General features: G+C 37.4%; 1 protein-coding gene across 1 annotated transcript in view; it reads right to left on the bottom strand.

The window, feature by feature from the left end:
- nrg3a (neuregulin 3a) overlaps positions 1-27,887 on the bottom strand; it is a 374,168-nt gene that overhangs the window by 71,898 nt on the left and 274,383 nt on the right. Inside the window, exon 3 of the mRNA XM_077237257.1 lies at positions 12,583-12,656. Coding sequence (XP_077093372.1) covers positions 12,583-12,656 — 74 coding nt within the window. The remainder of the gene's footprint in view (positions 1-12,582; positions 12,657-27,887) is intronic.

Consider the following 27,887-nt stretch of genomic DNA (forward strand, 5'->3'; position numbering starts at 1 on the left):
AATAATAATAATAATAATAATAAAGTAGCCTAATTTGCATCCCTGGAAATGAATGTCCATCGTTTAACTTTTCTTTTATCTGTCGTAAACAGCAAATAATGGTGTATTGTCGCGTCGAGTTCAGCTGTTTATCTTACCTCGGCTCGCATTTTTCAAGCATTAAAAAGTGGCGCGTACATTGCTCGGTTTCTGTGGACAGTAATTCTTTCGATCTGTTTGGATATCGCAAATATTTTGACACTGACGAGCGCTTTTAGAGACTGAGCACACTAAATAGATTACAGTTTTTGCCTAAAGTGGGCCATGCGAGCAATTCGTCTGGGCCGACGGAAGGATAGGCTACGTACATTTACTATTCACGTAACAACGGGCCGGCCCACATTGTCCCAGTGAAAACTCCCAGTGTTCCAGATGGCCAGTCTGCCCCTGGTGTCGGCAGAGATTGGGACTAAATATCCTCCACAACTGACTTCCTCCATTTAGTAAGCAATGTATAAATTCCTAAGATCCAATCAATTCTCAAAGGATGAAATCAATCCTGCCCTACATTTTTCTCATTCCAGAAGCCATTTCAATGAGATATATGCTACAATAGGGCAAAAAAAGACACAAATTATGTTTCATGCTGACTTTAAATAAATGGTTTAAATTTAATTAATTCTTTTTGAATAGTATAGTATAGTTCTAGTCTACTGCAAAAAAAAGAAAAGAAAAAAAAAAGCTAAAATTATACTTTTTAAATTTTACAACAAATGCAATTCATATACCTCTCCGGTAACACTTTATAATAACTGCACACTATTAATCATTAGTTAAGCATGCGTAAACAGTTAATTCATAATTTATTAAGCATTAATAGACATTAATAAGCAGTTTATAAATACAGCTATAAATGCTTTTTTTCTTGATTTATAAGCCTATCTATAATGTGTTTAATAATTGTATTTTCATACTTTGTTAATTATTAATTAATAATTTCTAAATGAAGTATAGCATTATTTACAAACCAGTTATTTAAGAGTTGTCAGTGGTTCATAAGATCACTTAGAAAGTGTAAGTAAATGCAGTAAATTCAGGTAGTTATATAGCATTTAGTAGTGGTCAGTTAACTATTTTTGTGGGCTCATCTAAAGTGAGGACTATTCATGCCTTGTAAAGCATTTAAAAAGGAGATTTTAAGACTCAGTTATCTTATAAACAGAAAAATGAAACAAACACAAGACAGTGATACAGAACATAGAAATATTTAACATCCTTCAAATCTCCTTTATAAATGCATATTTAACATCATTTAAATCTCCTTTATAAATGCTTTAACAAGGCATAACTAGTCCTCACTTTAGATGAGCTTACAAAAAAGGTTAACTGACCACTAAATGCACTAAACTACCCGAATTAACCCTGAATTACATTATAAAACATGTTAATAAAGCATTAAGTAACTATTACTATAAGTCTGAATAATAAGATCTATGAATGTGCATTTAAATAGTTTACTAATCATTTACTTACACTTTCTAAGTAATCTTATCAACCACTGACAACTCTTAAATAACTGGTTTATAAATAATTCAATACTTCATTGAGAAATGATAAATTGATCATTAATAAAGTATGAAAATACAATTATTAAACACATTATAGATATGCTTTTAAAGCTGGAATAAAGCATTTATAGCTGTATTTATAAACTGCTTATCAATGTCTATTAATGCTTTATAAATTATGAATTACCTGTTTACTAATGCTTAACTAATGATTAATAGCGTGCAGTTATTATAAAGTGTTACTAAGTCTCCTGAGACCCCATCAGCATCTCTGGTGAGCCCATGTGGAGTTGTGACCCCAAGGCTGAAAGCCTCTGCCTCAGAGATTATTGAATGCCATTACTGGTAAACATCTTCTACATCCAATTTCAAACAGATACACTGAAGTAGAAAGCACCTGCAGCACTAATTTAATTTCATGAAGGCTGTCAGGATTTTATCTACAAGTTGTGTGAACAACAGCTCCTATTAACGTTCAAGTTAGAGACCTATTAAAAAGTTAACTAAAACTGATGAGTCAGCTTTACAGTTGGACTCCTGCAATACCCTCCTGTCAATCAACATCGGGGTCTAATGTCACACAGCACTTTATCTGCCTTTATTTTTCAACGCCTTTGCAGGCGCATGCACGCGCGCGTACACACACACACACACACACACACACACACACACACACACACACACACACACACACACACACACACACACACACACACACACACACACACACACACACACACACACACACACACACACACACACACACACACACACACACACACACACACACACACACCTAAGGACTGACTAACATAAGTCTTTGTGGGCTGACTGGATAGGGGTGACTCATCAGTTTAGCTGCCTAAGTCTAAAATCGCTCTCAAAGATCTTTTCACAAGCATTTGAGACAGTTTCATGACATACCAGTGGGATGCAGCAGACAGGAAAAAAAACAATGTCTAAATTGGACAGCTGTATGGGATGAGAACAGACAGGGCCATGGGTTCTCGACAGTCATGAATCATGACTACAGCGAGTGCAAAACGGTCTCTCTGTGGCTCATGGGTCATGTCCAACCAGATCTATACCAAGGATATGGGTGAGTAAAAATTATTTGGAATCACAGGAATCTATGGAAAGCAATAGGCCAGGTTTAAAATAGAGTGTAACTAGTTCTATGCTACTCTCAAAAGCTTTGACCACAGAAAACTTTGAGTTATATAAAACAAACAGGCTATGCAAGTTGTACTCCAGTGTGAGCAAACAAAGTTATAAGCAAGTAAAGCTAGATCAAACTTCATATAATCCCTGTAGCGTATGTCTCTGACAGAAGTGTTTGAGCAAGGATATTAGATGCTCTCAGTGTCTTCGAATGCAATGAGCCAGTAAGATATACATTTTTATCACGACCATTTAAGCCATACGAGCATAACCGTGACCTTTTAATCTCACTTCTTGGTCAGTATTATCATCATTTTAAGCAGAAACAAAGAGACACTTGCCATAACAGCTGCCATTACAAGTGTAATGGCAAAGTCTGTCCAGTATTCTGAGGTGGAAATGATCATTGGGTACGCTGAGATAGCTGGTGGACAGACCCAGCAGGATAGAACCAATTACTGTCCTATTCTCCTCCCATCCCTTCTGTCTTTACTTTCCTTTGCTATTCATGTTACATCAGAGTTACAAAAGTCTTTTATGAACCGCCAGACAGACTGTACCTGTCAGCACTATCTCAGCGCCCCATTGTTTGTCATTGTAAGGATGATGCCGTGTTCCTCCCTGAGCAGTATGGTTAATAACTCTGAAGTGCTCATGGCTTGCGAATACAGGTGAGGAGAGGATGCCTACGAGGCTGATTGACAGACTAAGGGACGCTGGGGAGACTGAAAGGCTTAGGAAGAATTATAAAAGGAGAGCCTCATAATGTTTAGACACTAAGCAGGCTAGCTGACTGACAGAGCCCAGCACTGTGAAATGAGAAGAGGATGTCTGCCAGTACCGACAGATCTGAAAAGAAGTAGATGTGTGTGAAACCACGAACAGATGATATGAGACAAGATGAGAGTGTTAGTTGAAAAGTGAACTTGATATTTTAATTACTTGATAACTTTTTGTGATAGTTTCAATCAATTCAACGATTCATCATACAATTTTGGATTGAGCCACAACATTTATTATACAAAATTGATAATAATTAAACAGTGAGACAGAAAGGCAGAATGAGTTAACATCTTAAAACCAACAAACAAATACAATGTTCTGTGTCATTAATTCTTTATTTGAAAGGGAATTACTATTTACACAAATCACAATCGTGGGACATAACACGGAAGGTAGATCACTCTCATGCAAAGCCACAGAAGACATTCGCTGACTGAAAATGGCTATGTTTACATGCAACCAAATAATCCATTAGTAATTGGGTTGATGGCTAAATCGGACTGAAAAGCCGTCATGTAAACACCTTAATTGATCCGATTGAGCTTGATCAGAATTAAATTTCAATCCGATTGAAGGTGATTGTTTATTCCTTTTCTAATCCGATCGAGAGAACATGTAAACATTGAAAAAAAATGCGAAACTGAAAGGACTGTGCATGTGCAATGACAGTAAATTGGGTAATGACGTATGATGTGCGGTACGAGCTGTTCTTCCTGTTGAATAAAGTGCCATACAAATGAGTGTTCCGTCATTCTAAAATTCTCCTTTCACTCAACGTCTGTGAAGTGGAGCAGGACAACGTCCCACCAGTCCTTGTTTCAGATTCTCATCCACAGACGACTGGTTTTGGGCTCGGGGAGGGGCATTTACTGGTTAATAAATATAAGCAGGGCGACACAACAGTTCAAATGCTCATTGTCTTCAAATTATGACCAGAAATTGATACATATTAAGTCTGGGGTTTAAAACAAATAAAGAACCAATGTAGGAGAATGGTTAGTATGCGCAAACAGCAGGAAACTGTATTGCAGTATGCGCATGTCAAAAACATCTATTCCGATTTGAAGCTTGTGACATATAAACGCGCACATTAACCCGATCACATGTTTAGCGTTCATGTAAACACTACGTTCGGATTCATCAATCGGATTGAATTCAGTCCGATTGAAACAAAAGTTGTGCATGTAAACATAGCCAATGATGATTATGATGCTCTGGTGTGACATTTCATTTACACTGAACTGAAAATTTTGATTTTGGCAAGATTTGGCAAGACCCTGCAAAACTTGAATGGGAAAAATATTTCCCATTCCATAAGTCCATTTGACACTACAAAAATTGAATCGAATCCCAAGGTATCTAAAGATTGCCATCTCTAATAGCAAGTGGGTGACATTTCCTGATGATTACAGAGAAATTCTATCAACTCGATTTACATAATCTGCTGTGCAGAGAATTAAGTGTGAACATGATTCCACTGTCTTTGATAAGTAATCATGCTTGTGACTTGCCCTTTAAATTAAAGTTACAAAAGGCCAATAACACTGTCATCTAGACAGAGAGGCTGAAATGACAAGAAGCTCTTTTAGTCAAAATAATTCAAATATCAGGAGCCCAAAGGCTGTAAGAACCCACTTTAATCAGCAAGTCTGACAATTACTTACCCTATCTCACCTGCTGCCTCTGGCAACACCATCATCACAAAGAGACTGCTACAAACCACTGACTCACTTTTCAGTAAACAGACATTGTGATCAGCAGGGAATCCGAGGAACCAAAATGAGGGATCTGGTCTTGTAAAGCTTTGAAATTAGAAGGAGGCTCTCAAAGTAACAATAACAAACAGATAACTCCACAAATAAACAGCAGGTCCCTTCTGAGATGCGTGAAATTGAGAGCTAATAGGTCGCTGTCAATCAAGCAGAATAGAAATATACACGGCACAAAATGGTGATGTGTATTAAACCCTGAGTGCATAAATCATGTCGTACATGATTGCTGTAAATCAGATGCATTGAGCACTCCTGACACTCGCCTGAATTGATGCCAGATGGTCGCTAAATTGAGTTATCAAAGGAAAATGCAAAAAGATGACCGTCTTCAGGCAGGCAGCTAATAGAAGCTCAACATGTTAAGAATTAGCTTCACTAAATGGTTTTTATTCTTAGCCAAAGTACGTAAAGAAGAAAATATGCCTTTGTAACCCTGCCTACATGGCAGGTTTCCAAGGAGACCGTGATGTAGAGAACACTAACAATTTGCAGTGGAATTACATATTCTTCATTATGAGGCGTGCTGTCAAAATCTCATTGTAAATGACCCATCCGGAAGCATTACCTCAGACCTGGATAAACATTTTACAAGTGTGAACAAGCAGAATTGGACTGGGTCTCAACAGATGAATTGCAGCAATCAATATAAAATGTTCCTTTATGTTTGTTTTACCTTCCCAAGTGGTAAAGTAAAGGCTCTAGAGACTGCAATCCATTCGTATGTCACCCCAACGATGCTACAATTGCCTCCTTGCCTAGCTTGTGTGATGATGAAAGGGAAAACAGACACCCGATCAAATCACATGCACTTTTTTTTTCAAACGAGTCAAACGATGAGGCGTCAGCGAGAAATATTTATGTAAGACTTTAATAACATTTTGAAACCCTCAGTACGTCAAAGTGCAAAAGTCTTGAAGGGGAAAGATTATTTGAAAGTTATTTTCTAAACCAGAGGAGTTGCATAACACAGTATCAGTACAGCTCTGAGTACAAACATACCGCTTGACTGAAACTAGTTGCCATTTCAGTCAGATTAAAATTTACTAAAACTATCAATTATTATATTTAAAGGATATTTTTGTCAAAAGGCAGAAACTAACACATTTAATGAGTGGCAATTGTTCAGAAACAAAGATCATTAAGAAGGGTGAAAGGATAAAAACAAGGTTCCCCTTCGTCAGTCACTACGAGTAAGTCTTTAATATATATTATGTAATATAATATATATAAAGCATATAATGAGCAGCAGGTGACACGCATCCTTGTCTTTCACTTCGGAGCCAGACAGTGAATGCTGTTCCTGTCTCCTGCAAGATATTCTGACGGTGATTTCGAGTCTCTGCGAGGAAGCCTCTGTGTTTGGTGTTGGTGTGACGGCACGAACAGCGGTGGTCGCGAATTCTCCTGTCAACGGTTGTGAGCAAAAACAGCTGTTTTCACAGCTTTGTTGGTTTGGGAGGGCGTGACATAGAGGGTGATTGCTCACACAGGATTGCACCATTTCCCTGTGTGTAGCCGCGGCTATCCCCCTGTGCGTTTCAGCACCTCAGAGCACTTCTGAAACAGCTAATATGATCTGTCTGAGTCTTTTTCAAGATGTCATTCAGATCGTGTGTTTCTGGATGCGGCGAATGTTTGACTTCTAGCTGACGGGCATGATCGCTGTATCACGTGCTTGGGCTATAGGCATTCTGAAATGCTGCTCATGGATGACTCATGTTCTCATTCCGGGAACACGACCATCGCAGCGTTATGGTCGAGACTCCATTACCTCGAAAGAGGTGGAGCCCCTTGGCTTATTCCCCGATCTAGCATTTCTTCTGTTCATCAAAAGAAGACTACTTTGGTTAATAGCCTTGGTGACCTGAGGATCACAGTGAGAGGTAACATTTGTGTATTCCTCTACGATCAGCTCCTCTGCGAACGAGCCTGTGTCTTTGTCTCTGCTGGTGTTCTTTCCCCCCTATAACTAGGCTGGAACCACCCCAGAGACTGCCTTAGGTTGTACTACCCTGCTTGGCGAGTCCATATATGTATCCGTCACAGTGCCTCCCTCCGGGGTAGGATGTGGCTTCCGCAGCGTTCCCTTCCCCAAGGGCACGCTTTCCCAGCGTTATCCAATAAGTCACACTGAGTGGGTCTTGCGGAACAGCAGTGACTGACCTTCTCTGCTTAGAGCTCCTACTTCTGCCTAACACTGCGGTCAGACCAGGAGGCTCAAGCAGAGCGCTGGAAGGGCCAGCAGCTAACTTACTCGTAGTGACTGACGAAGGGGAAACGTCTCGGTTATGTACGGTAACCCTCGTTCCCTGAGGAGGGAATAGAGACGTAAGTCCCCTTGTCACAGTTGCTGAGCTTCTGCTGTATGGCCCAGTCACAGGTCCGGCTCCGAAGCCAAAAAACAAGGATGCAAGGAACCTTCTGCTCATTATATGCTCACGCCGCGAAGCACAACAGCTGGTGCAATTATCTGATGCCAATGTGCATTGGCTCGTTTAGTTTAACTCGAAGTAGATAGGCTCTCGCAAGCGATACCCATTCATCAGTCTAAACTTACATCTCTGTTCCCTCCTTGGGGTACGAGTGTTAACATAAGTAACCGAGACCTTATAGTGTCTCTTCTCGTGTTTTTTTTTATCACTTTAGATGAAACTGATGGCTCTCATGCACATTCACTTAAAATCTTTGATGTTTTAAGAGAAAACTGTCCTATCCCATGTGAAGGGGAGAAAGGTGTATGTGCCTTATAAGAAAGGGACACACCGAGCCGACGCCGACGAATTAGCGCTGATGAAAGCCGACTGTGTTGTCTCCTCGCGTCGGGGTAAAAAGCTGTACTTGAACACACCGTGAGAACTACTGCCGACTGTAAGCTAGAATGCACGTTCTGCGCCTGCGTGTGAATGAGACAACTGTCTATTTCTTCAGAGATATTCATCTATATTCGACATTCAAAAAGAGAAACCGACGCTGCAGGCTGCAGATAACGTTACACAAACCATAAACAAAGCAGTGCGTGCTTACCGTTTTGAATATCAATCCTGTTAAACACTTTCTTTATTCCACTCCACTCATGTTAATATTTGAATATTTGCCAAGGAACACTCATGTAAGATGACGTAACATAACAGCAGCCTTCTATCTGTACCGTTTTGACTTCTTTGCTCTCTGTTTTGCTATTATTCTCGTGCACTGACTCGTTCACTAAGCTGAACAGCCAATCAGAGTTCTCTCTCTCACCGACGGCCCGACGCCAATTCAACATGTCGAATCGGCTGTTACAAAGCCGACGAGGATCAATTTCAGCCGACGGTGCGGAACACACTGAGAAAACTTAGTCGGCCGACGCACAAAAACTGCCCGACGGCCGACCGTCGGCTTGGTGTGTTCCTGCCTATAGTGTACAAGTCTCTTTACATCAAACGATCAAGAACTGATAGAAGATCAAGATACATCAAGATAGTTAACTACAGCAAAAAATAATCCGTTCCATGTAGAAGAGATTTAGAAGAGACTCAACACAATGAAAAAATCCTATTCAGAGACTGCAGTGCACACGCATTTCAAATAGCCTGTCTGTCGTTGTCATCCCATAAAAAAAAGCGTAATTTGAATCTTTCATAATTCACCCTGAGTGCAGCCTTGCCTTTCAAATGTTTGGCTTGATCTTCAAGCAATCCAGAAACTGATTATAATAACTCAGCATATTTGTTCTTCTTGACCCTGGGTCAGGTGCTTTGATGAATATATATATATATATATATATATATATATATATATATATATATATATATATATAAACACTGTGAGACATGGGATGGTTTGATATAAGCAAAAGTCAGAAGAATGCAGATGGAAGAAGAGTGCTTCTAACTTCACCTAATCCAACAAAGCAAAGATACCAGGAAAGGATAGGACATAACTTTTCTTATCCAAATCTTATTAAAATATACCAAAATACCAAAATACTACCAAAATATATTACATTTCGACAGCTCCTCCACCAAAAATAGCACCACCCAAAAAAAGACAATTTAGACAACAATAAATCTAATATGACAAACAAAAAAATTAATAAATCTGCAGTATCAAAATATACTGCTTTCAAACACTCTGGTTATCTTGCCCTTGAGGCCTTTATTGTTAGTGCATTATAAATGCATTTCCTGTTCTATTTTACAAACTGAGTGATAAACTGAAATTCTGTTCTCTAGTAAAAAAAACACAGGCCACAGATTTTGTCAAGCTTAACTTAAATTTAACCCAGAATATGGTCATGATGACCTTTGAAATTAGGTCAAAATGCAATTGAGTAAAAGTGAAAGTATTCAATTTCAATAGTACTTTAATAAAAAATAGTACTTAGAAGGATAGTTCACTCAAAAAAGAAAAAAATATAGATAGAGAGAGAGAGAGAGAGAGAGAGAGAGAGAGAGAGAGAGAGAGAGAGAGAGAGAGAGAGAGAGAGAGAGAGATTGTCTGTGTTGTTTCCCCATACAATGGAAGTAAATGAGGCCCTATGTTATTTTGGACCCCAATGACTTTCATTTTATGGACAGAAAGAGTTAGAACACTGTTCTTTTGTATTCCACAGAAGAAAGTAAGTCCTGCAGGATTCAGGGTGAGTAAATGATGACAAAATTAATTTTGTACAGTAACGGTTGTAATTTTACCATTGAAGATTATCAGACAGAGGTTGGAGGGATAGAGACACATTGGAAAGGAAATAAGATCGAGAGATGTGTGATGAAAGCCATGCCCATCTAACTCAAGGACAAAGTGACCCTGGATGTCCCTGTCCTCTGTGAATGTTGCTTTTAAGAGTGACAGTGAGACTTTGGCTGTGTGTGCCTGTCCTGTCAGTGAACCCATTACTGGCATCTCAAACTTTAAACACTGAAAGCTGGTATACTTTTTGTTTCTGTACTGATGGAGATCATGTGAATCTAAACAGGCAAGAGTGCCATAAACAGAAGGGATACCATTAAGATTACAGACATTTTAGAGGTGTAAAAGCACAGTATCATACAGTATTTGTAGAGGGTCACATGTATAAACAATATGTCGTATAGTTGCGCAACATAACATATGTGTGTGGCTTTTATTCCACAATAGCCATTTGACAGGGTGCTAAATTCTCCTCCAACAGAGCTATTATTGCTGAATTGAGTGGTAAGCTCATTATTCACAATTTGCTGTTGTGACATGTCTGAAATTGGTTACTCTGCTGTACTTAATTCTATTTTTTCATATGTCCAATAGGTGGCTCCTTGTCTTGTGCCAAAAGTGATAATAAGTGGCTAAGACTAGGCAAACTTATAGTGCAAATCTGTGCCAAACTTCATCAGGGTGCCATTCAGAAGATTACAGTGTTGTTCATTAACCTTCGAGTGAAGTAGAAGAAACAGAAACAGACCAGAACAAAATGCTATGCTTATGAACAATGCCGTATGGGAGGACTTCATTGGGTGTGCATCCCCCCCAAAAAGATTCACAATATTGTTTAAAAGGGCTGCAACATAAATATTTACATCAAGTCATTGTCATTCTTTTCAACACAAACTTGCTTCCTTTGTACTGTATGTGAATTAGGTTTTTGGAATTGGATTGCAGTGGTGTTGTGATGTTGTATAGTTCTAGTAAATTATGTCAGTGGTTGTCTGCTGCATCTTCCACATCCTCAAAATCGGGGCTACAAAAATGAGGAATTGCCCCATGCAGATTTTCTGGGCACATTTGCACCGTTCATCCCTTTGGTGAATTGGCAGGTAAAAGAAATGCAGAAAGCCTATGCAATGTGCTATCCATTATGCAATCCATTTTTAGAGTACTCTCACCTGTCTGAACATGCAGTGTTGTACTATCTATTATAAACCCAATTTCTGCATATCTATGTGTGTGTGTGTGTGTGTGTGTGTGTGTGTGTGTGTGTGTGTGTGTGTGTGTGTGTGTGTGTGTGTGTGTGTGTGTGTGTGTGTGTGTGTGTGTGTGAGTATGGCAAGCCGTTTTAACTTTTATTCATTTTCAGGATATGAATTCTCTAGTAACAATGCTAATTCTTGATATCCACAATTCAAATTTCACTAGTTAAAATTATAATTCTTGATATCAGCAAAAATTTCAACTAGTAAAAACTATAATTGTTGATATCTGTAATTGTATTTTCACTAGTGAAATGTCACCATAGGCTGCCATTTATAGCAATAATTAAATTGTTGATATCAATAATTAAATTGTTGATATCAAAAATGTAATTGCTGATAGCAAAAATGTAATTGTTGATATCAACAATTGAATTGGTGATATCAACAATTCATTTCCTGGAAATGAATAAATGTTAAAACGGCTTGCCATATGTGTGTGTGTGTGTGTGTGTGTGTGTGTGTGTGTGTGTGTGTGTGTGTGTGTGTGTGTGTGTGTGTGTGTGTGTGTGTGTGTGTGTGTGTGTGTGCGCGCACAGGTAATGATTACATGTCGTGTGCAGTGAGTAAGCCCACTTAATGAGTCACAAATGGAGCATGATTGTAAGGGGTTCTGTTTGTTGACCTTCTCAAACAGATTTATCAGTGCCATTTTGTTTTGAAGGATAATAAAATGCGCTGCTCAAGAATTTGCAGTGTGCATGTGGTAATTCGTGAAATATCAAGGCGATCCCACCAGCTCAGAATGCAAAGCACATGCATTTTTTTTTTACAAAAACACGCATACTGTACATTCACAATCTGCATTTTTAAATTTTCACAAAAATACCTTTTTGTATGATTTATTGGCTGCTAACCTCATGGGGACCAAAACAACCACCCCCCACCCCCCACATACACAAGCATAATGGACAGTACTGTATGCATGCAAGCACACAATGTCATTGCCTTATTCGAGAAAATGTTATTCATCATTCAGAAAAGAAACATTCAGGTTTGGTAGAAGCGTGTGAAGGCCATTAGCTGAGTGGGTGGGAAAATCTAGATATCTGTTCCTGTCAGGAAAATATGAAAATGTTATGACACTTTGGTAATGACAAGGTTTCTATGACAACAGTGTCTGTAAGACTGCAAACTGCAAAGCCTTGTTGTTATTGGCAAATGAATGCATAAATGCATTATGGTCCACGGAGGTTAACCATTCATTTGGGTTAGAAGCTGAAAGTTATACAGCCATTTCTCTCTATTCACATCAGTGACCCTGTACATTAATTTCAAAACAATTTAAAAGGGTTGTGTAATACATATCCATGTGGATTTCCTGTGTATGTGAATTTACATGAAATGTATGTGTTTATATGAATCTGATTCATTAAAGCAAAATGCAAGAACACTCACTTGGGTCAGACAGGATGGAATCAGTCTTGGGCAGGAACTGGTCACAGCGAATGCCCTGGAAACCCTCTTTACATCTGATTTGGAAAAAAAGAAAGCCACAGTTAGTAAAAAGTTATTTAACATAATTTTTTTCTAAAGCGATGCATTTTAGGGACAGTTTCCATGGGGTTAAGAGCCGTGCTGGGCTTGTTCCTTGTGGGGATAAAAGCAGCAACCTTTTGGCTTCACTAATTGAAACAAGTGAGTATTTTAACATTTCTGGATTGTCCTCATTCACTTCCATTGTAAGCAATTGTGTTATTGTTAATTACAACTAAAACTAATAAAAAAATGATTTGTTATTTGAATTAAAGCTGAAATAAAATAAAACAAATGTTAGCTGTAAAAAAAAAATATGAAAATTTGAAATATTGTCCTGGCAATACTAAATAGGTTAAAGGAAGTTGAAATACTAAAATGGCTAAAACTGAACTTAATTAAAAATAAAAAGCTAAATAGAAATAATACAATACAATTAAAATTAAAACTGAAAAAAAAGTAATTAAAATATGAATATCTTTTTATGATAAGATTTGAATTATATAAAAATAACACTGGTTGGTTGCAAAACTGTATTTATTTTTGTTGTGGTAAATAACATTGTTGTTTGCGCTTAACTTGTGTATTATTTTTTAACCACTAAGTCACCCCACCACTCTAATTAAACACTTTTCAGGGGCCAGGATGGTCCCTGTGCATCTCACAACAATAAAACTCCTAGATATAGATAAGCCAATTAAAGTGAAAAAGGGTTTTCGGGAAATAAGATGGGAGATCCAGTCGTGCCATGTCACGCATCAGTTGCAGATGGCTGTAGATTGATTTGGAAATACATGGGCACAGTGAGTTTGCTGATTTTCTACTTCAACAAAGCCCTGACTGCTCAAATAAGTCTTCTCAGTGTTCACTAAATATGGAAATGAAATGCTTGTCTTTTATATATGAAATATGCATGCCATGTCCCTCCCAGCCAAGCTGTTTGCTCTCTCTCTCCAGCTCTCCTGCCCATGTAACTGCCCATGTGTTTCTCGCTCTTCCTCGCTCTCTCTCCATCCTGTCATCACTTTATCCTCATTTTTCCCTCACTTCTTGACTTTTCAAAGACACTGGAGGCTAATCCTGCTTTCAACTGGTTGAGCCAGGAGAGCAATTTGACAAAGAAAAATGTCCCTGGCTCTAAATGGCACAAACAGAGCATATGCATATGCCATGCGACGAGCCTCAACAGATAACATAAGCCTTTGTTGACTATACAGCACATTTCATCCTTTTACAGAGGATCAAGTACTCAGTTTAATGCTGCATATTGCTTATACTGTATGTTCCCAAGTTCCCAACTGAAAAAAATATATTTTAAAAGACAACATAAATTAAGATAACACATTTGGGTGGCTCAGCACCATTCTCTTTGTATTCTGTGTTGCATGGTAAAAGAAACAGCACGAATAATAATAATAGTTCAATAAACAAGAACATCTTAAATGTTTTCACACCTGTAGATTGTTTGCTTTATTCCAAAACAGTGACTTAAATTGTAATATTTATAGCAGGAACAAAGGCTTCATCAGGACAGCATTCTTGCAATGCACCTCATGTTTCAGAGATGAGCAATGGAAATTGATTTTCAACTGGGATAATAAGTAATGTAGTCAGAGAATCAGACACTGCTGCTTTTTACGTAACATATTTCCCAATATGAATTATCCCAGAAGTCCCAGTGCAGATCGCCCAATCTAACTACCTAGAATACTTCACAACAATTCCCAAGCCGTGAATTCTTCTGAGCGAATGATTTTCAGTGTAACTGTCTTTCTTTTTGTCATGTACAAATTAAGCACTGTTACAAATAATGTGTTTTTGTGTTCATGGAATAGACTTTCATTCTGTATCGTTCCTATGTTTTCTTTATTACCAGAAGAAAAACAGAAAACTGATGAAACTGAATAATTCTGAATACATTTGAATAATTGTCTTTTCCCAGTCGAAACTGTAAATCTTAAGTGTACCAGCAAAAAGTAAGCATTGCCTCATTCATAAAACACAAGCAGAACAATTTTCTATGTGAATTGTCTATAAAACCAATCTTACATAAATTGCCAATGTGTTAATTAACATAGGCATGATTTTCCAAATGATTTACAGAGAAATTTGTTCTGTCATAGAATTTTTACACACTTGAACCCATCTGATGTTAACAATCATCATCCCTCACTCTATAGTGGAAATCTGCATACAACTAATTGAATGTAACTGTCATAAACGTCACTGGTAAAGATTTTACTCTAATTGCACACAAGGAGCTATATAGTCAGTAATGAAATCAGCAGTGCATATGAGTGACTGTGCACTTTACATAGGTCATGCCTGAAGTATCTGTGGTCAATTAATCGCTCCCCAATTAATGTGTCCACAGGCAAGCAGACCTGATAAAGATCTGTGAGAGAAGACACTAGTACAGTACAAATTTACAGGAGGAGGACCATTAAAAGAGAGATCAAGTGCTATGGCAGCATTGTGAGGAACAGTCATTATGGGCACAGTATGAGCTGTGGCAATTGGCAAACAGTAGCAATTAAAATGTGGGGAGTGGATGGAAAGAGGTGGAGGTGTGGAACTGTGCCCAAGAGACCACATTTGGGCTGCTTCTCCCCTTTTATCTCGCCCAGCACAGACACTTTGTTCACAGGCTTGATTTATGTGTAAAGATGACACATGTTTAACGCAGTAGGAAGCTTCCTGTTGCTCAGCATACAGTTGAAGCGGAGGCCTTTCTTTCATGCAAAGCTTTTCTTTTCTCTCGTGCACATTGTCTTCCATGGCAGAGTGTTTCGTTTGTATTATAACATGAAACATTGAATACTTCTCGACAAAGTATTCCAATGTCTTGAATTGACTAGGCTATGGTCAAACCTTTTATTTCTATTGTTCTGTTCTTTTTTCTTTACTCCATGAGACCTTGAAATGTTACAGGACTCCCAGTGTGAAATTCTTTTTTACGGCATAATATAGGCGTATATGTCTTTCTGTCACTTTCATGCTCCCCCCAAACCTATCATTTTCCTTGGAAATTTTGCAATTGAATATTCATTAGTCTCTGAGACCTGCAAATGAAAATGTTAATATTTCTCAAGGATTTAGAATGTATTGAGTGTTGCACAGCTTTTAATTAGCACCACAGTCATTAATTAGCAGGAACAAATGGGGGAGGGGGACGGGATGCTGGAAGGAGGTGTAGATCATTCTAAGAGGCAGCTTTACAGGGACAGATAAATATAAATACCAAGCCTCCAGGTGTCAGATTCTTCTAGAACGTGAGAAGAACATGCACATTTAACTATGCACTGCTAATGATTAGGCTTCAGCATGTTTATCACAACTAGAGAACTATATGAACCCATTTATGGAGTTTATAATTTCATAATGGGAAACGTAACAGACAACAGTACAGAAGCAACATGCATAAATACTAATTAAAGCAACCTGATAGTTTATTATGAGAACCTTTAATTAAAAGGAATGAGATCTGGAGTATGTTTTCATGCTACTCACATAGACGTTTTGAGATTTAGATCAAGCTACTGTGTTTGATCATGTTATGTTCACAGCTGTTCTGTTAATATTTTATCCAAAGAGAGGCAAATAACCTTAGTGCATATGGACATTTTACAAGATATTTCATTTCCTGCAAAATATATTACTCCACAAATCAGCCACACTGAAGTTCTATGAGCAACAGCAAGCATCAACATTATCTGACCATAATATAATATATACAGTATTTTAACTAAGTCCTTTTGCACGTTACATTGTTATGTCAGCAACAAGTGAAACTGAGCTTGTAATTGAATTATTCAACCGATTTGTTCAAAAATGCTGATTCAGTCAGGAACAAAACAAGGAACAATCTTTATGAGTGAGTCAGTGAATCATGCCCTTGACCGATACGTTCAAAACACTGATTCATTTGGGAAAATGTCAAAACTACCGTGTGTTGCTTGGGGAAGTGGGAAATTGGATGCTGCTGTTGCTTTGTTGAAGTTATATTAAAAACTTAGCTTTAAAACACATATATTTCCAAAATATCTGGAAATAATGCTTCTCAAAGGACATTTTCTCAATATTACTATTGTATAAAAGCAATATCACACTAGCAATCACACTGTTTTTCTTGAATATCAGCATGGTTGTGATTATCTGAAGCACTCTGGCAAAATAGCAACTCATAGGCTATAGCAGCAAATTAGACTAAGCTTTGTGTATATGTCTAAATTGACAATATTTGGAGAGTTTGAATTATAGAACAGACACCTAATTAAAAGAGGCAGAAAGTGAGGTAGTGTTTGTTCAAAGTATGAAGTGGCTTATGTACAAAACTTTTAAAAGCACTGGGAGGGCATTGATTTACATTGAAGATTTGACATTTGAGAGAGCCAATTTCCTGGCACTCAAACAAAGCAGAAACTATGGATTTCACTCGTGTAACCTTTGACCATTTTGTACATGATCATACCTGTCGCCAATTTCAACAAACACACAAAAAGATGCAATCGATTAGCAGTGAAAATATATTTTAAGTGCCAGACCATTCCCCAGGCCCCAAAATTTAACTCAAGAAAAGACCTATGGACAACAGAACAACCTGTTCTGTTTAAACTATCATTATCACAAGATCGCCACTGCATCATCCAATGAGCCTGCCAGTGCAGTAGTGAAGTATCCATTATCTTTAGCACAGAGGCTAGCATTCACCTGCTGTGATCTGCTGAATTGAGTGAAGAGAACTGTGAGAGGGTGCAGGCACTCTGAAGTGCTCTCAGAGAGCTATTTTCTCTGTAGTTTAGCACCCCTGGTCGACCTGGCAGTATAATGTAGACAAGAGTGTGACTCTAAGAACATCTCAGGCTTCTCTGTCACTGGCCTTTCTCTGTGTGGTTAACATGAATGAGAGAAAAATGAATAGGTCAATTTTTCTGTGTGCCTAGACTGTGCAGAGTTTTTAAAATTGGTAGCATGAAACCCAGAAAAAGTTTATATTAATATACTTTTTTATATATATTTGACTTTGTGCTATAAGATTATAAGTATTAGAATATTGTCTTACATACCTCAGTGTAAATGGGCTTTTATTAGAATTATGTTAATACAATATTTGCTCTTCAATTTCTGTGTAAAATGATTATCCCTCTCCATATTATTCAACCTTTTTCTTTCTTTTTCGTCTTGACCGCAGTGGTTTAGCAATAACCTTGTCTCTGAGATGATCGAATAGCACTTATTATCACTGCCAAGAGAGGGTCTGATTTCATGTTAGCTTTCTGAAACCTAGTTTTAGACGCTGGCATATTCACTATCCTCCGTTGATGAAAGTTAGAGGATAACAGGAAAAAGCGGAAAGTAATTCAGACCCACTATATGTGTTCAAGAACTGATACATAATGTGATTTGGGGAAACGGGCCCCCTTTACTACAACCCAGGATCACTGGAAATATGTGTCTGTGGCGACATTTCTGCTAAATAATATTAAGTCGCTTCTTACACTTTTCGAAACACTTTCAAAGTAAATTGTTCAGTGAGTGATGCCAAAAGCAAGATCCGTTTGAACTAAAACAGATGAATGAGACTCTGTCAACATTTTATTATGTTGGTTGTTATACATATTATGGTAGTTGGTAAATGAAATGTCTGACGAATGCTTTATCCCGTTGGATGCAATTGTCAATGTATTAGTTAAAAAAACATGCACTGCGGTAAGAGAGTTTGGAGGTCAAAACTTTGTATTGTGCAAGGAACTGCGTGAAAATAAGTCTTTATTATTCAATAATATGTCCCTGTAATCATAAGTTGTTTATTGAATGCGTAACAATGAAGAACATGCACAGTCCCAAGACCTTTACTAGCAACATTGAATAGCTAGTAATGCTGTCTTGCCTTAAAGTCTATGTTATGTCTGTTATGAAATGAAACAAATGGAAACAAGAACGTTCAAACTATGAACAAACATGTATTCTATGACAAAGATTGTTTTTGTACCTCAGGATGAATTTTTAATAATCTTTAAATGGTGTAATATATGTGAATTTGATTATGTACTTATCCATTTCCTTGCGAATGCCATCAAGATTAATCTCTGGTGCCGTGCACTTGCTGCTTGTGCCCCCCCATATGCTGTTCTGATTGGCTGTGACTTTTGATTGATTTTGTCGCAGTCACGTCTGGTGTGGACAGACAAATTGCTTGTTGCTGGAATCTCGTTTAGTGTGTGATGCCCAGTTGTGCTATACAGTCAATTTCGTAGTAGGGAAGTGTATGATGCCTAGCGTTTTAAAATCTGTACAGACTTTAAAAGTCACGTAGTCTATTCCAGCCTTATGTGTACTGCAAATAATTTGCATAGGCCTACACGATTGTGTGTCGTCTTTGATACCTCTCTTCTTCTTTTTTTTATCAGCCTGCATGGCCTCCTTAAATAATTTACATTCTGGTGACAGGAAACCTGAAAATAAAAGGTAGCTTGACTTGTCTTGAGTTCTTATGTTCACATTCAGGTGAACAACCTCATTTCGAAAAACGAGAGGAGATGGATGGAAAGCAAATTCCTCTTTCCTTCCTGAAGAAGTGTAAGGGCCTCTTCTAGCAGCTTGACTCAAGCTATGCATGCACTCGTGTTTATGTTGCCATCAGCTTCGAGCCTTTGACAGGTGTTCTTTTAACTTTTAACATGCAATTTCAGCGGCTGCCGGCAGATGTGAGGAGAGGCGAATAAAATGAGATGACTATTGCACAACATAAATCAAAGATCCAACAGTGGAATCCAACAGAGAACATACGATAGAAATGAAATCACTCATCTTGCCTTTTAGCAGCTTTGCTCAAATCTACCCAGCCACAGCAACTTACTCTCTATTACAGCGTAAACACAAATAGCTAAATGCCAAAACATACTGACATGAGGTTGTGACATGTTTTCTTTTTCTCTATATTTGGTAACCATAGGGGATAAGCTCAAAGCAAGTTCTTTACAAACATAAAGAATGAAAGTAGGCACATGGTGAGTACCACACACAGCCCTGCCATGCTATACAATACTGTCCCCACAGTTATGAGGGTGAGTTAAAGAGTATGATTCTATTCCTTTGAGATGTAAAAATTCTGAATGACAATTAATGGACTTTAAAGGTCATCAATCAGTTGTAAAAAAAAAACCTTAAAGTCCCCCTGTAGTCATTCATTTTATCCCTTAAAATCAATCTTTGATCACCAAAATGACATATTAAAAAAAAATATTGAAAAAAAAATATTCTTGCTTTAAAATAGCATGAATTAAACTACATTCTTGCCTCATTTAATATATGCAGTTCTATAAATATGCAAATTAGCCCCACCTCCACTCACTCACACCAGCTCAGAGATACACTCGTTGAGCTGATTGGTTACAAGGTAGTTTGTTATGTCAGAAACACCAGTGACTTCAAACTGCGTTTTTAAGACTGTTTTTGGTTCACTGTAGTTAAAGGAGAAAATACTCAGCAATGGTGTTGACTAATGAATTTGCGAATGGTTTGTCGTAAAGCGTATTAAAAACACCACATAGACATACAAAAAACATTAAAAGCTTGATTTTCACCACAGGGGTCTTTGAGAAGATATTTTGAAGAATGTTGTTGATCAATTTCTGGTGAACACTGACTTTCATTATATGTAAAAAAACAAAACAAAAAACAAAACAAAATGAAGTTTGGAAAACACTTGGGTGGCTAAATGATGACAGAATTATAAATTTTTGGTGAACTATCCCTTTAAAAAAAACCATAATACCCTTACAGTTATTATGGTTTTTCTCCCTGCATGCTGTATACATTGAAAGAGAATTTATACAGCATCTATACTCACTGGCTACTTTATTAGTTACAACTTGCTAGTACCAGGTTGGACCCAGCCATTACTCCAGTCTTCAGTGTCACATGATCTTTCAGAAATACTTGTAACATTCTGATTTGGTGCTCAAGAAACATAATTATATAAAAATGCAACATGAAACCGACAGCCATTTTCATTGAATGGACAGAGCATCTTTGACCTTTTCCCCCTCAGTTTGAATATATCCTTGCATCCAACCACAAGACCGTCATGTCTAAATTGGGAACTCTTTTCCTTTTGGTCATAATTTTTCTTGCCTTGGGCATTGGGTGAGTCATAAACTGCCACTAGTGCCCCCTTAAGGAAAATAGGAGCATGGAACCCCTGGGTCAGCTGAATGTAGATGGGCTAGCTCAGCATATACTAAAGTTGCCCTGTTGGAACAAATTCCTTAAGAAAACTAGGCTGTTGAGGCCATAGTACATTCACTCCAACATGTTACATAACCTGACCACAGCATGAGATCTGAATACAAGCAAGAGCTCAAGCCACCACAAGCGTTATATTACTGTTGATACTCCCCTTCAAAATGAAGCGCCAATAAAAACTTGATAAGCAAAGCATTCCAATTCCCTGCTTATCACCTAGCCTCCTTCAGAGCATTCAAACACATTTATAACCAGACCTCTTATCTCTCTTTTTTTATAATGCTATCCAATGGCATTCTTTATCAGATTAGATTTTTCTATTATTTACTTTAAGTAGTGCCATGCAAAATACCACTTCTATCAAACATTTTGTCAAGTGCATGTTATCAATCTGGATTTTGTTGATTCTAATCTCAGGTGATGCTCAATGCTCAGTGGTAGTAATCTTAGTTTCAAGTCAATCGTTGACCCTTAGAGTAATTGTTTGATCAATTTGATTCAAGTAGTCACATCAGAATGACCAACGCTATCTCGCGACCAATTCGTACGAGTGAGTAAAAGGTGGCTAATTCGTACGACCTCACTCGTACAAATTTGTGCGATTTGTCTAAACCCCAGTAGGGTAGGTGTAGGGGTGGGGTCAGGGGTAGGTCATTCGTATGAACCAATACGAATTGGGCAACTCGAAAAAATATGTATAATTTAGCAAAAATCTTACGAATTCGCACGAGTGAGGTCGTATGAATTTGTACGATTTGATGTGAGATCGTGTTGGAATTACCTAATTAAAACACATCAACATCAAAGGACATTTTCACAAACATTAAGCAAGCTGAAAAACAAAAACAAAACAAATTAAATGCTATTTTTATTCGTACATCTTAAATATTTCTCTCTCTCCATCCCTTTCCTCCCTCCCTCTCTCCCTCTCTCCATCTCTCTCTCTATCGAATGAGTGTTCCTGTGATGTATTTTATGCATTCAAGTATTCATATTATTTGGTCAATATTTTAAAAGAAGCACTTTTCTTTTCTTATATATATATATATATATATATATATATATATATATATATATATATATATATATATATATATATATAATTCCCTAATGGACAACTGAGCACAACATGGTTACTTCAAATGGGCGATCACCTCTACATTGGGCCAGGAAGAAAAAATACCCATTAATAACATTTTTTATTTATTTTTTCAAATACCCTTTTCAATGATGTGTACAAATATACTTGAGTCGAAAATTTTCCCTCCTTTTATCTCTTTTTATTGTACTGTAATTATACATGCATACACAAATGCTATACGAGAATAATTATGACTCAGTGTCTCATGTCAATAGCTGTTAAATGAAGCCTCAGCAGAACACAAGTCAAGCAGTAGGGAGAAATTAGCTTAAAATAGCTTGTATGCAACAGAACAGCCTTGTGATGTTTTAGTCATAATTACAGCCCAAAGTATATATTATAATCAGAGGTGGAAAGAGTAATAAAATATTCTACTCAAGTAAAAGTACTACAACTTCAATGAATTTTTTCTTAAGTACAAGTAAAATTACCGGTCTAAAAATCTACTCAAGTAAAAGTAAAAAGGAGCTCATTTAAAATGTACTCAAGTAAAAGTTACTGAGTTACTTTTTTAACAGTAGGGGGTGGGTGAACAGTGGGTGGGGTGGGTGAACAGTGGGTAGGGTGGGGTGGGGGGGCTATCCCGTGTAGGGTTGTAATGGTATGAGATTTTTACAGTATGATAACGTCACAGAATATATCACGGTTTACAGTATTTATCAATTATTAAATAAACGGTATTATTAAATTATGGTTATTATTATTATCTTCAGTTAAAATGACAGTTAAATTAAGGAAAACAGGTTTTTTGAGTTGAACAAATGCTTTTATTATAACAAACTTGAAACCATTTGTTTGTTTTGTTTATTAAATTTTCAATAGAACATGTCTAATCAATTAAATTCAATAATTGATAATGAATTAGATTAACAACTCATTTTTAGCATTAATAATTTATAAATTTTTTAAAGAATAATATAGTCCTATGAAATGTATTTTATTCAGAAAATTAATGTTTTTTTATGATTTAATCCAAATATATTATCAAAAACGGTGGCAATCAAATGAAAATTTAAACTTGTGTCCTTTTATTTTTTGGGGAAGAGCTGCAAAAAACAGATTTATTAAATTAAACCATGGACAAAAAATATATGCCTTAATTAATGTTTAAATTAATTGTATTATTATTGTTGTTTTTATTATTCTTATTTTGAGAAGTACGTTCTATTGTATGCCTACAATAGTAATATATTTCTGTCATAATTTATGTCATAATTTCAGGAGTGTTCAAGTTGTTGAGCTGTTCACACCACAAGACATAACGTGATTGATCCGCAACAGGAGGTAACGCACTACACGAGTTGACAACAACTCTGTCACCCAACGATTCTATCTTGTCTACAAACCACGTTTTGTCACTAAAAATCACGCGAACCGGACATGAGGCGAAACTGCACGCGCGCCGAAGAAGAACACAAACACGGCCGCGAATATGGACGTCAGACAGAAACTAGTGCTGCAAACTGTTTGCGCGATGATTTGCTCTGAGAAAAAAACACAAAAAAAGAAAAAATAAGAGTATGGGCGAGTATGTTCGCATACGCGAACAGCAGGGATTGTCTGTGCTACAGAGGGATTGTCTGTGCTACAGAGAGAGTTGGAGGTGAGTACAGCATGTTTATATCGGAGATGTAGCTGCATGTTTATGTTCGGCTGACGGCAAAAATCGTGTATTTACCAGCGTATTTACCCGGTGACCTCAACCCATGCCTTGCTCTGATTGGCTGTTGCTCATGACATCAGTGAGGTTGAGTCGTGCGACAGCTCTGGATATCTAGCATGCTAGATATTTTTCTAGGCTCGGTGACACGTCTGCGAGGCGTCTGCGAGCGTCTTTGATGCGTTGTTGGCTCTTTCATACTAACAGATTGGCGAGCGTTCATCGCCCGCTAATCCCCCGCGATTTGCACGTGATAACACCCTGACCTGTCGGCGAGCTCAACGATTTGCAAATCAGGCTTGAATCGGGCTTAAAATCATGTAGTGTGAACTAGGCTTAAAGCTCCAGTAGGTAGCTTTTGTAAACAAATATTTGTTAAAACTGTCATTATGTCCTGAAAGTAGAATATGAGACAGATAATCTGTGAAAAAATCAAGCTCCTCTGGCTCCTCCCTGTGGTCCAACTGCCATTTGCAGAAATACACCGCTCCCAGTCAGAAACAACCAATCAGAGCCAGGAGGAATGTCTTAGCAGTGTCAATCACGCTCGTGTACGCGCTGATCACCCCTCTCTTGCACAGCGCGAGCGCGTACCGTCGTACGTGACTCTCCTGTTCGAACTCGTTCATCCAAATGAACGAATCTTTTTTCAAGTAATTTCGTTCATTCAACGAACGAAATGACTCGAAAAAAGATTTGTTCATTTTGAACGAGTCTTTTTCGGAGTCATTTCGTTCATTCAACGAACGAAATGACTCGATAAAAGATTCGTTCATTTGGATGAACGAGTTCGAACAGGATCACGAACGTGCATCACAGAACAGAGCAAGGCGAGCATTTGTGCTTATAAAACTTAAAGTTTTTTATTTATTTTTGAAATGACCGATCGTTTCGCTAGATAAGACCCTTATTCATCGCCTGGTATCGTTTAAAGCCCTTTGAAGCTGCGCTGAAACTGTCATTTGGTCCTTGAACTGTTTGTGTCCTATTGAAGTCCATTATATGGAGAAAAAGCCTGGAATGTTTTCATCAAAAACCTTAATTTCTTTTCGACTGAAGAAAGAAAGACATGGACATCTTGGATGACATGGGGGTGAGTAAATTATCAGCAAAAGTTTTTTTTTAAAGTGAACTAATCCTTTAACGTTATCTTAGTAGCTATTTATAACTTATAGAAAGAGTGCAACCTTATAAAGTTACATGTATTGCAAAATACATAATGATTTGAGGACCAAGTTTGTAGTCAAAGTATGGGCAGGCCATAGTCAATGTAAAGCATATTGTTGATGTTTCATCCCTATTAGTGAATGTTCCATAACGGTTTATAATCCGCCGTCATCGGTGGTCCTGCTTACTAGCCTGCGCGTTCACGGCAGGCTCCGCTGTGGGGGAGGAGCTGTGGAGGGAGGGCTGTAGCGCAGCAGAGAGCAAGGGGGTTGGACCTGTAAGTTGTGCTTCTTCAAATTTTCAGGCTAAGTCAACATTTTCTCAAAACTCCCTACTGCAGCTTTAAATCATTCGGCCTTACGTTATAATCGGGACATTCCCTTATCTGCAGGAGGGATGGTGTCCTATGTATCCTCCTTTTGCACCCACTTTGTGTCCACATTTTTTGCAAATTGGATATCTATCCTCGAGGACAACCACACTTTTTTTACATCCAAAGTATTTCCATACTGGCCATAATTCGCTTCATAAGAATTCGAGGGTGATTCGCTTTCAGCTTCAGCTGGGTCTGCGTCACCTTTTTTGCGTGTTTGTTCTCCCGCCCTTCAATCAATGCAGTAGTTTCCGGAGTGTGATTTTTTTTTTCTCCGTTGTATTATTATTTTTTACTCAGTAACGGATATGATTTCAAATGTAGCGAAATACAATACTTCAAACAAAACGTACTTAAGTAAAAGTAAAATTACAGATTTTAAAAACTACTTAAAAAAGTAGAAGTACACAAAAAAACTACTCAATTACGTAACGGGAGTAAATGTAATTCGTTACTTTCCACCTCTGATTATAATATACAAATTTTCAAACATGTTTAATATAGGAGTCATACTGTACATAAATCATAAGTCAAAAATCAAAACCCCTCCTACAAAACATGACTTTATTACAAACAAATCAGTCAGAATTCTAAGCTACATATCATATTTATTCATCAAAAAAACATTATTATTTAGCTGCTCCAGTTTCTAAAAAATAAACATGCCTATCAAATTTTATGTGGAGCATAACTAAAAAAATACAAAAAGGTAACAGTTTGCATCTGCTTAATTGTAAATTAAATGTATAAAATACACTGACAATTTGTTTTGCAATTTTGTTACAATACATTTATTAGTTTTAAGTTATGTGTTAAGTAGATATCTTAAGCTGCATCAAATTATATGAACATGTTATGCATAAACCTTATGCACTTTATCTAATGTTAATAATAAGAAATGCACATCATGAAAGCCTAGTGTTTCTTGTCTTAATCTAACAACATCATCAAATGGTTACTCATGAGCAAAGTCATACTCAAAAAATACCTTGACTCAATGTGACTATTAAAGATAACTAACTCACTAATCATTCAAATATAGGGAAAACTCATCCATAAATGACGAGTCAACAAGCTATTAAGTGAGACAACAAAAATCAGCAACAACCGTGCAAATTAAAACAGGCAAAGAATTGACAAACAATGCATAATTATTCATGGCTCCGTGAATGCTGTGAAAATGGCGAATTGGCCTGAACCACAAAACCTTTTTTTTTCAGTGTAGGCCTATTTGAAAACATCTCCTATTTGAAAATAATTAATCCAACACAGCTGCTATGCCTCTTCGATCAACTTTAAAAACAAGAGTATACGGTAACAGAAAGCCTGCTTTGTATGGAGCCCCTAAAGGGACGTGGTGGTGGAAAAAAATTTAGGATGGGAGAATTTTCTGTTGCAAACTCGCAAAACTTTTGCGTTCCCTCGCAAAACTTTTGCGTTCCCTCGCAAAGATATTTGCGGTCCCACGCAAAAGTTTTACGTTACCCCGCAAAAGTTTTGTTTCCTCACAAAGTTATTTGCGTTCCCACGCAAACGTTTTGCGTTCCCTCGCAAAGATATTGCGTTCTGCGTTTTGCGTTCCCACGCAAACCCTGTTGTGAGCTCGGACAGACACTTACTGTTTAATATCCCGCTGCCAGTGCTTCAGAGCTCCGTACGTTAATGGAGCGTTTCATAGTGTTTGAATACTAAAATATAAAGAAATGCGGTCAGTGCTTAACTCAAGGAGTTCAGTGAAGCTGGCATATATTCAAATAGGCTATTCGAACTTCCCGGATCAATATTCTTGAGCTAAACGTTGTTAAAACACAAACAACACCTATTTACAATCACAGTAACCTAGACAACGAGCTAATTCGCCTCATAATATAAATTTATCTCTAAACAGTCGATTGAGAGACCAGTCCAAATAAGGGGCCGTCTGCAAAGTGCAAATCCCCAAACCCTTCTGTACATTTTATATTATTAAACATATTCTATAGCTTCACTATGACACTACTGTGGCCAAATTTCAGTTCACCCATCACCACTCTCCTGCTGGTTATACTACAATACTTAGTTTGATAAAAAAGCATAATTGTTATGATTTATGAAATAAAATCAATAACTTCACACTGTTATACAGTGTAATGCCATTGAAATTCAGTAAGCAAATATAATGCATAAGCTATGATTGTAACTATTATGTTAGCTGCGCAAAATACCAATATAATTTGTGTAAATAATAGGCTACTTATTTTTTATGTGCAATTACTTCCCATACTAGCTTTCCTATAGCTCAAACAGTAGAGCGTTGGTGCTTGCAATGCCAAGGTCATGGGTTCAATTCCCAGGGAAGACCAAGAACGCATAAGAATGTAAATGTGTACCTTTGGATAAAAGAGGTACATTTACAGTTATGCATTTGGAAGACAAAGTGTTTTATAACCAATATTAGAGCAGTGATGTGTGAACTAATTTGGTGTGTTACAGTGAAGTTATTGAATATTTTTCATAATATAAAATGTGCAAAAGCAGTGTAGTATGACCAGTGGGTCACCATTGATGTGTAAGCTGAATTGGGTGGCACTACAGTTTGTAACATTGAAGTTAATGACTATTTTTGTATTTTTGAATATGAGTTGATGCTGTAGTCGTTT

Source organism: Siphateles boraxobius, unplaced genomic scaffold, assembly GCF_051911475.1.
Source record: "Siphateles boraxobius isolate OS27281-9 unplaced genomic scaffold, OSU_SipBor_1 20, whole genome shotgun sequence".
NCBI classification, from domain to species: Eukaryota; Metazoa; Chordata; class Actinopteri; order Cypriniformes; family Leuciscidae; genus Siphateles; species Siphateles boraxobius.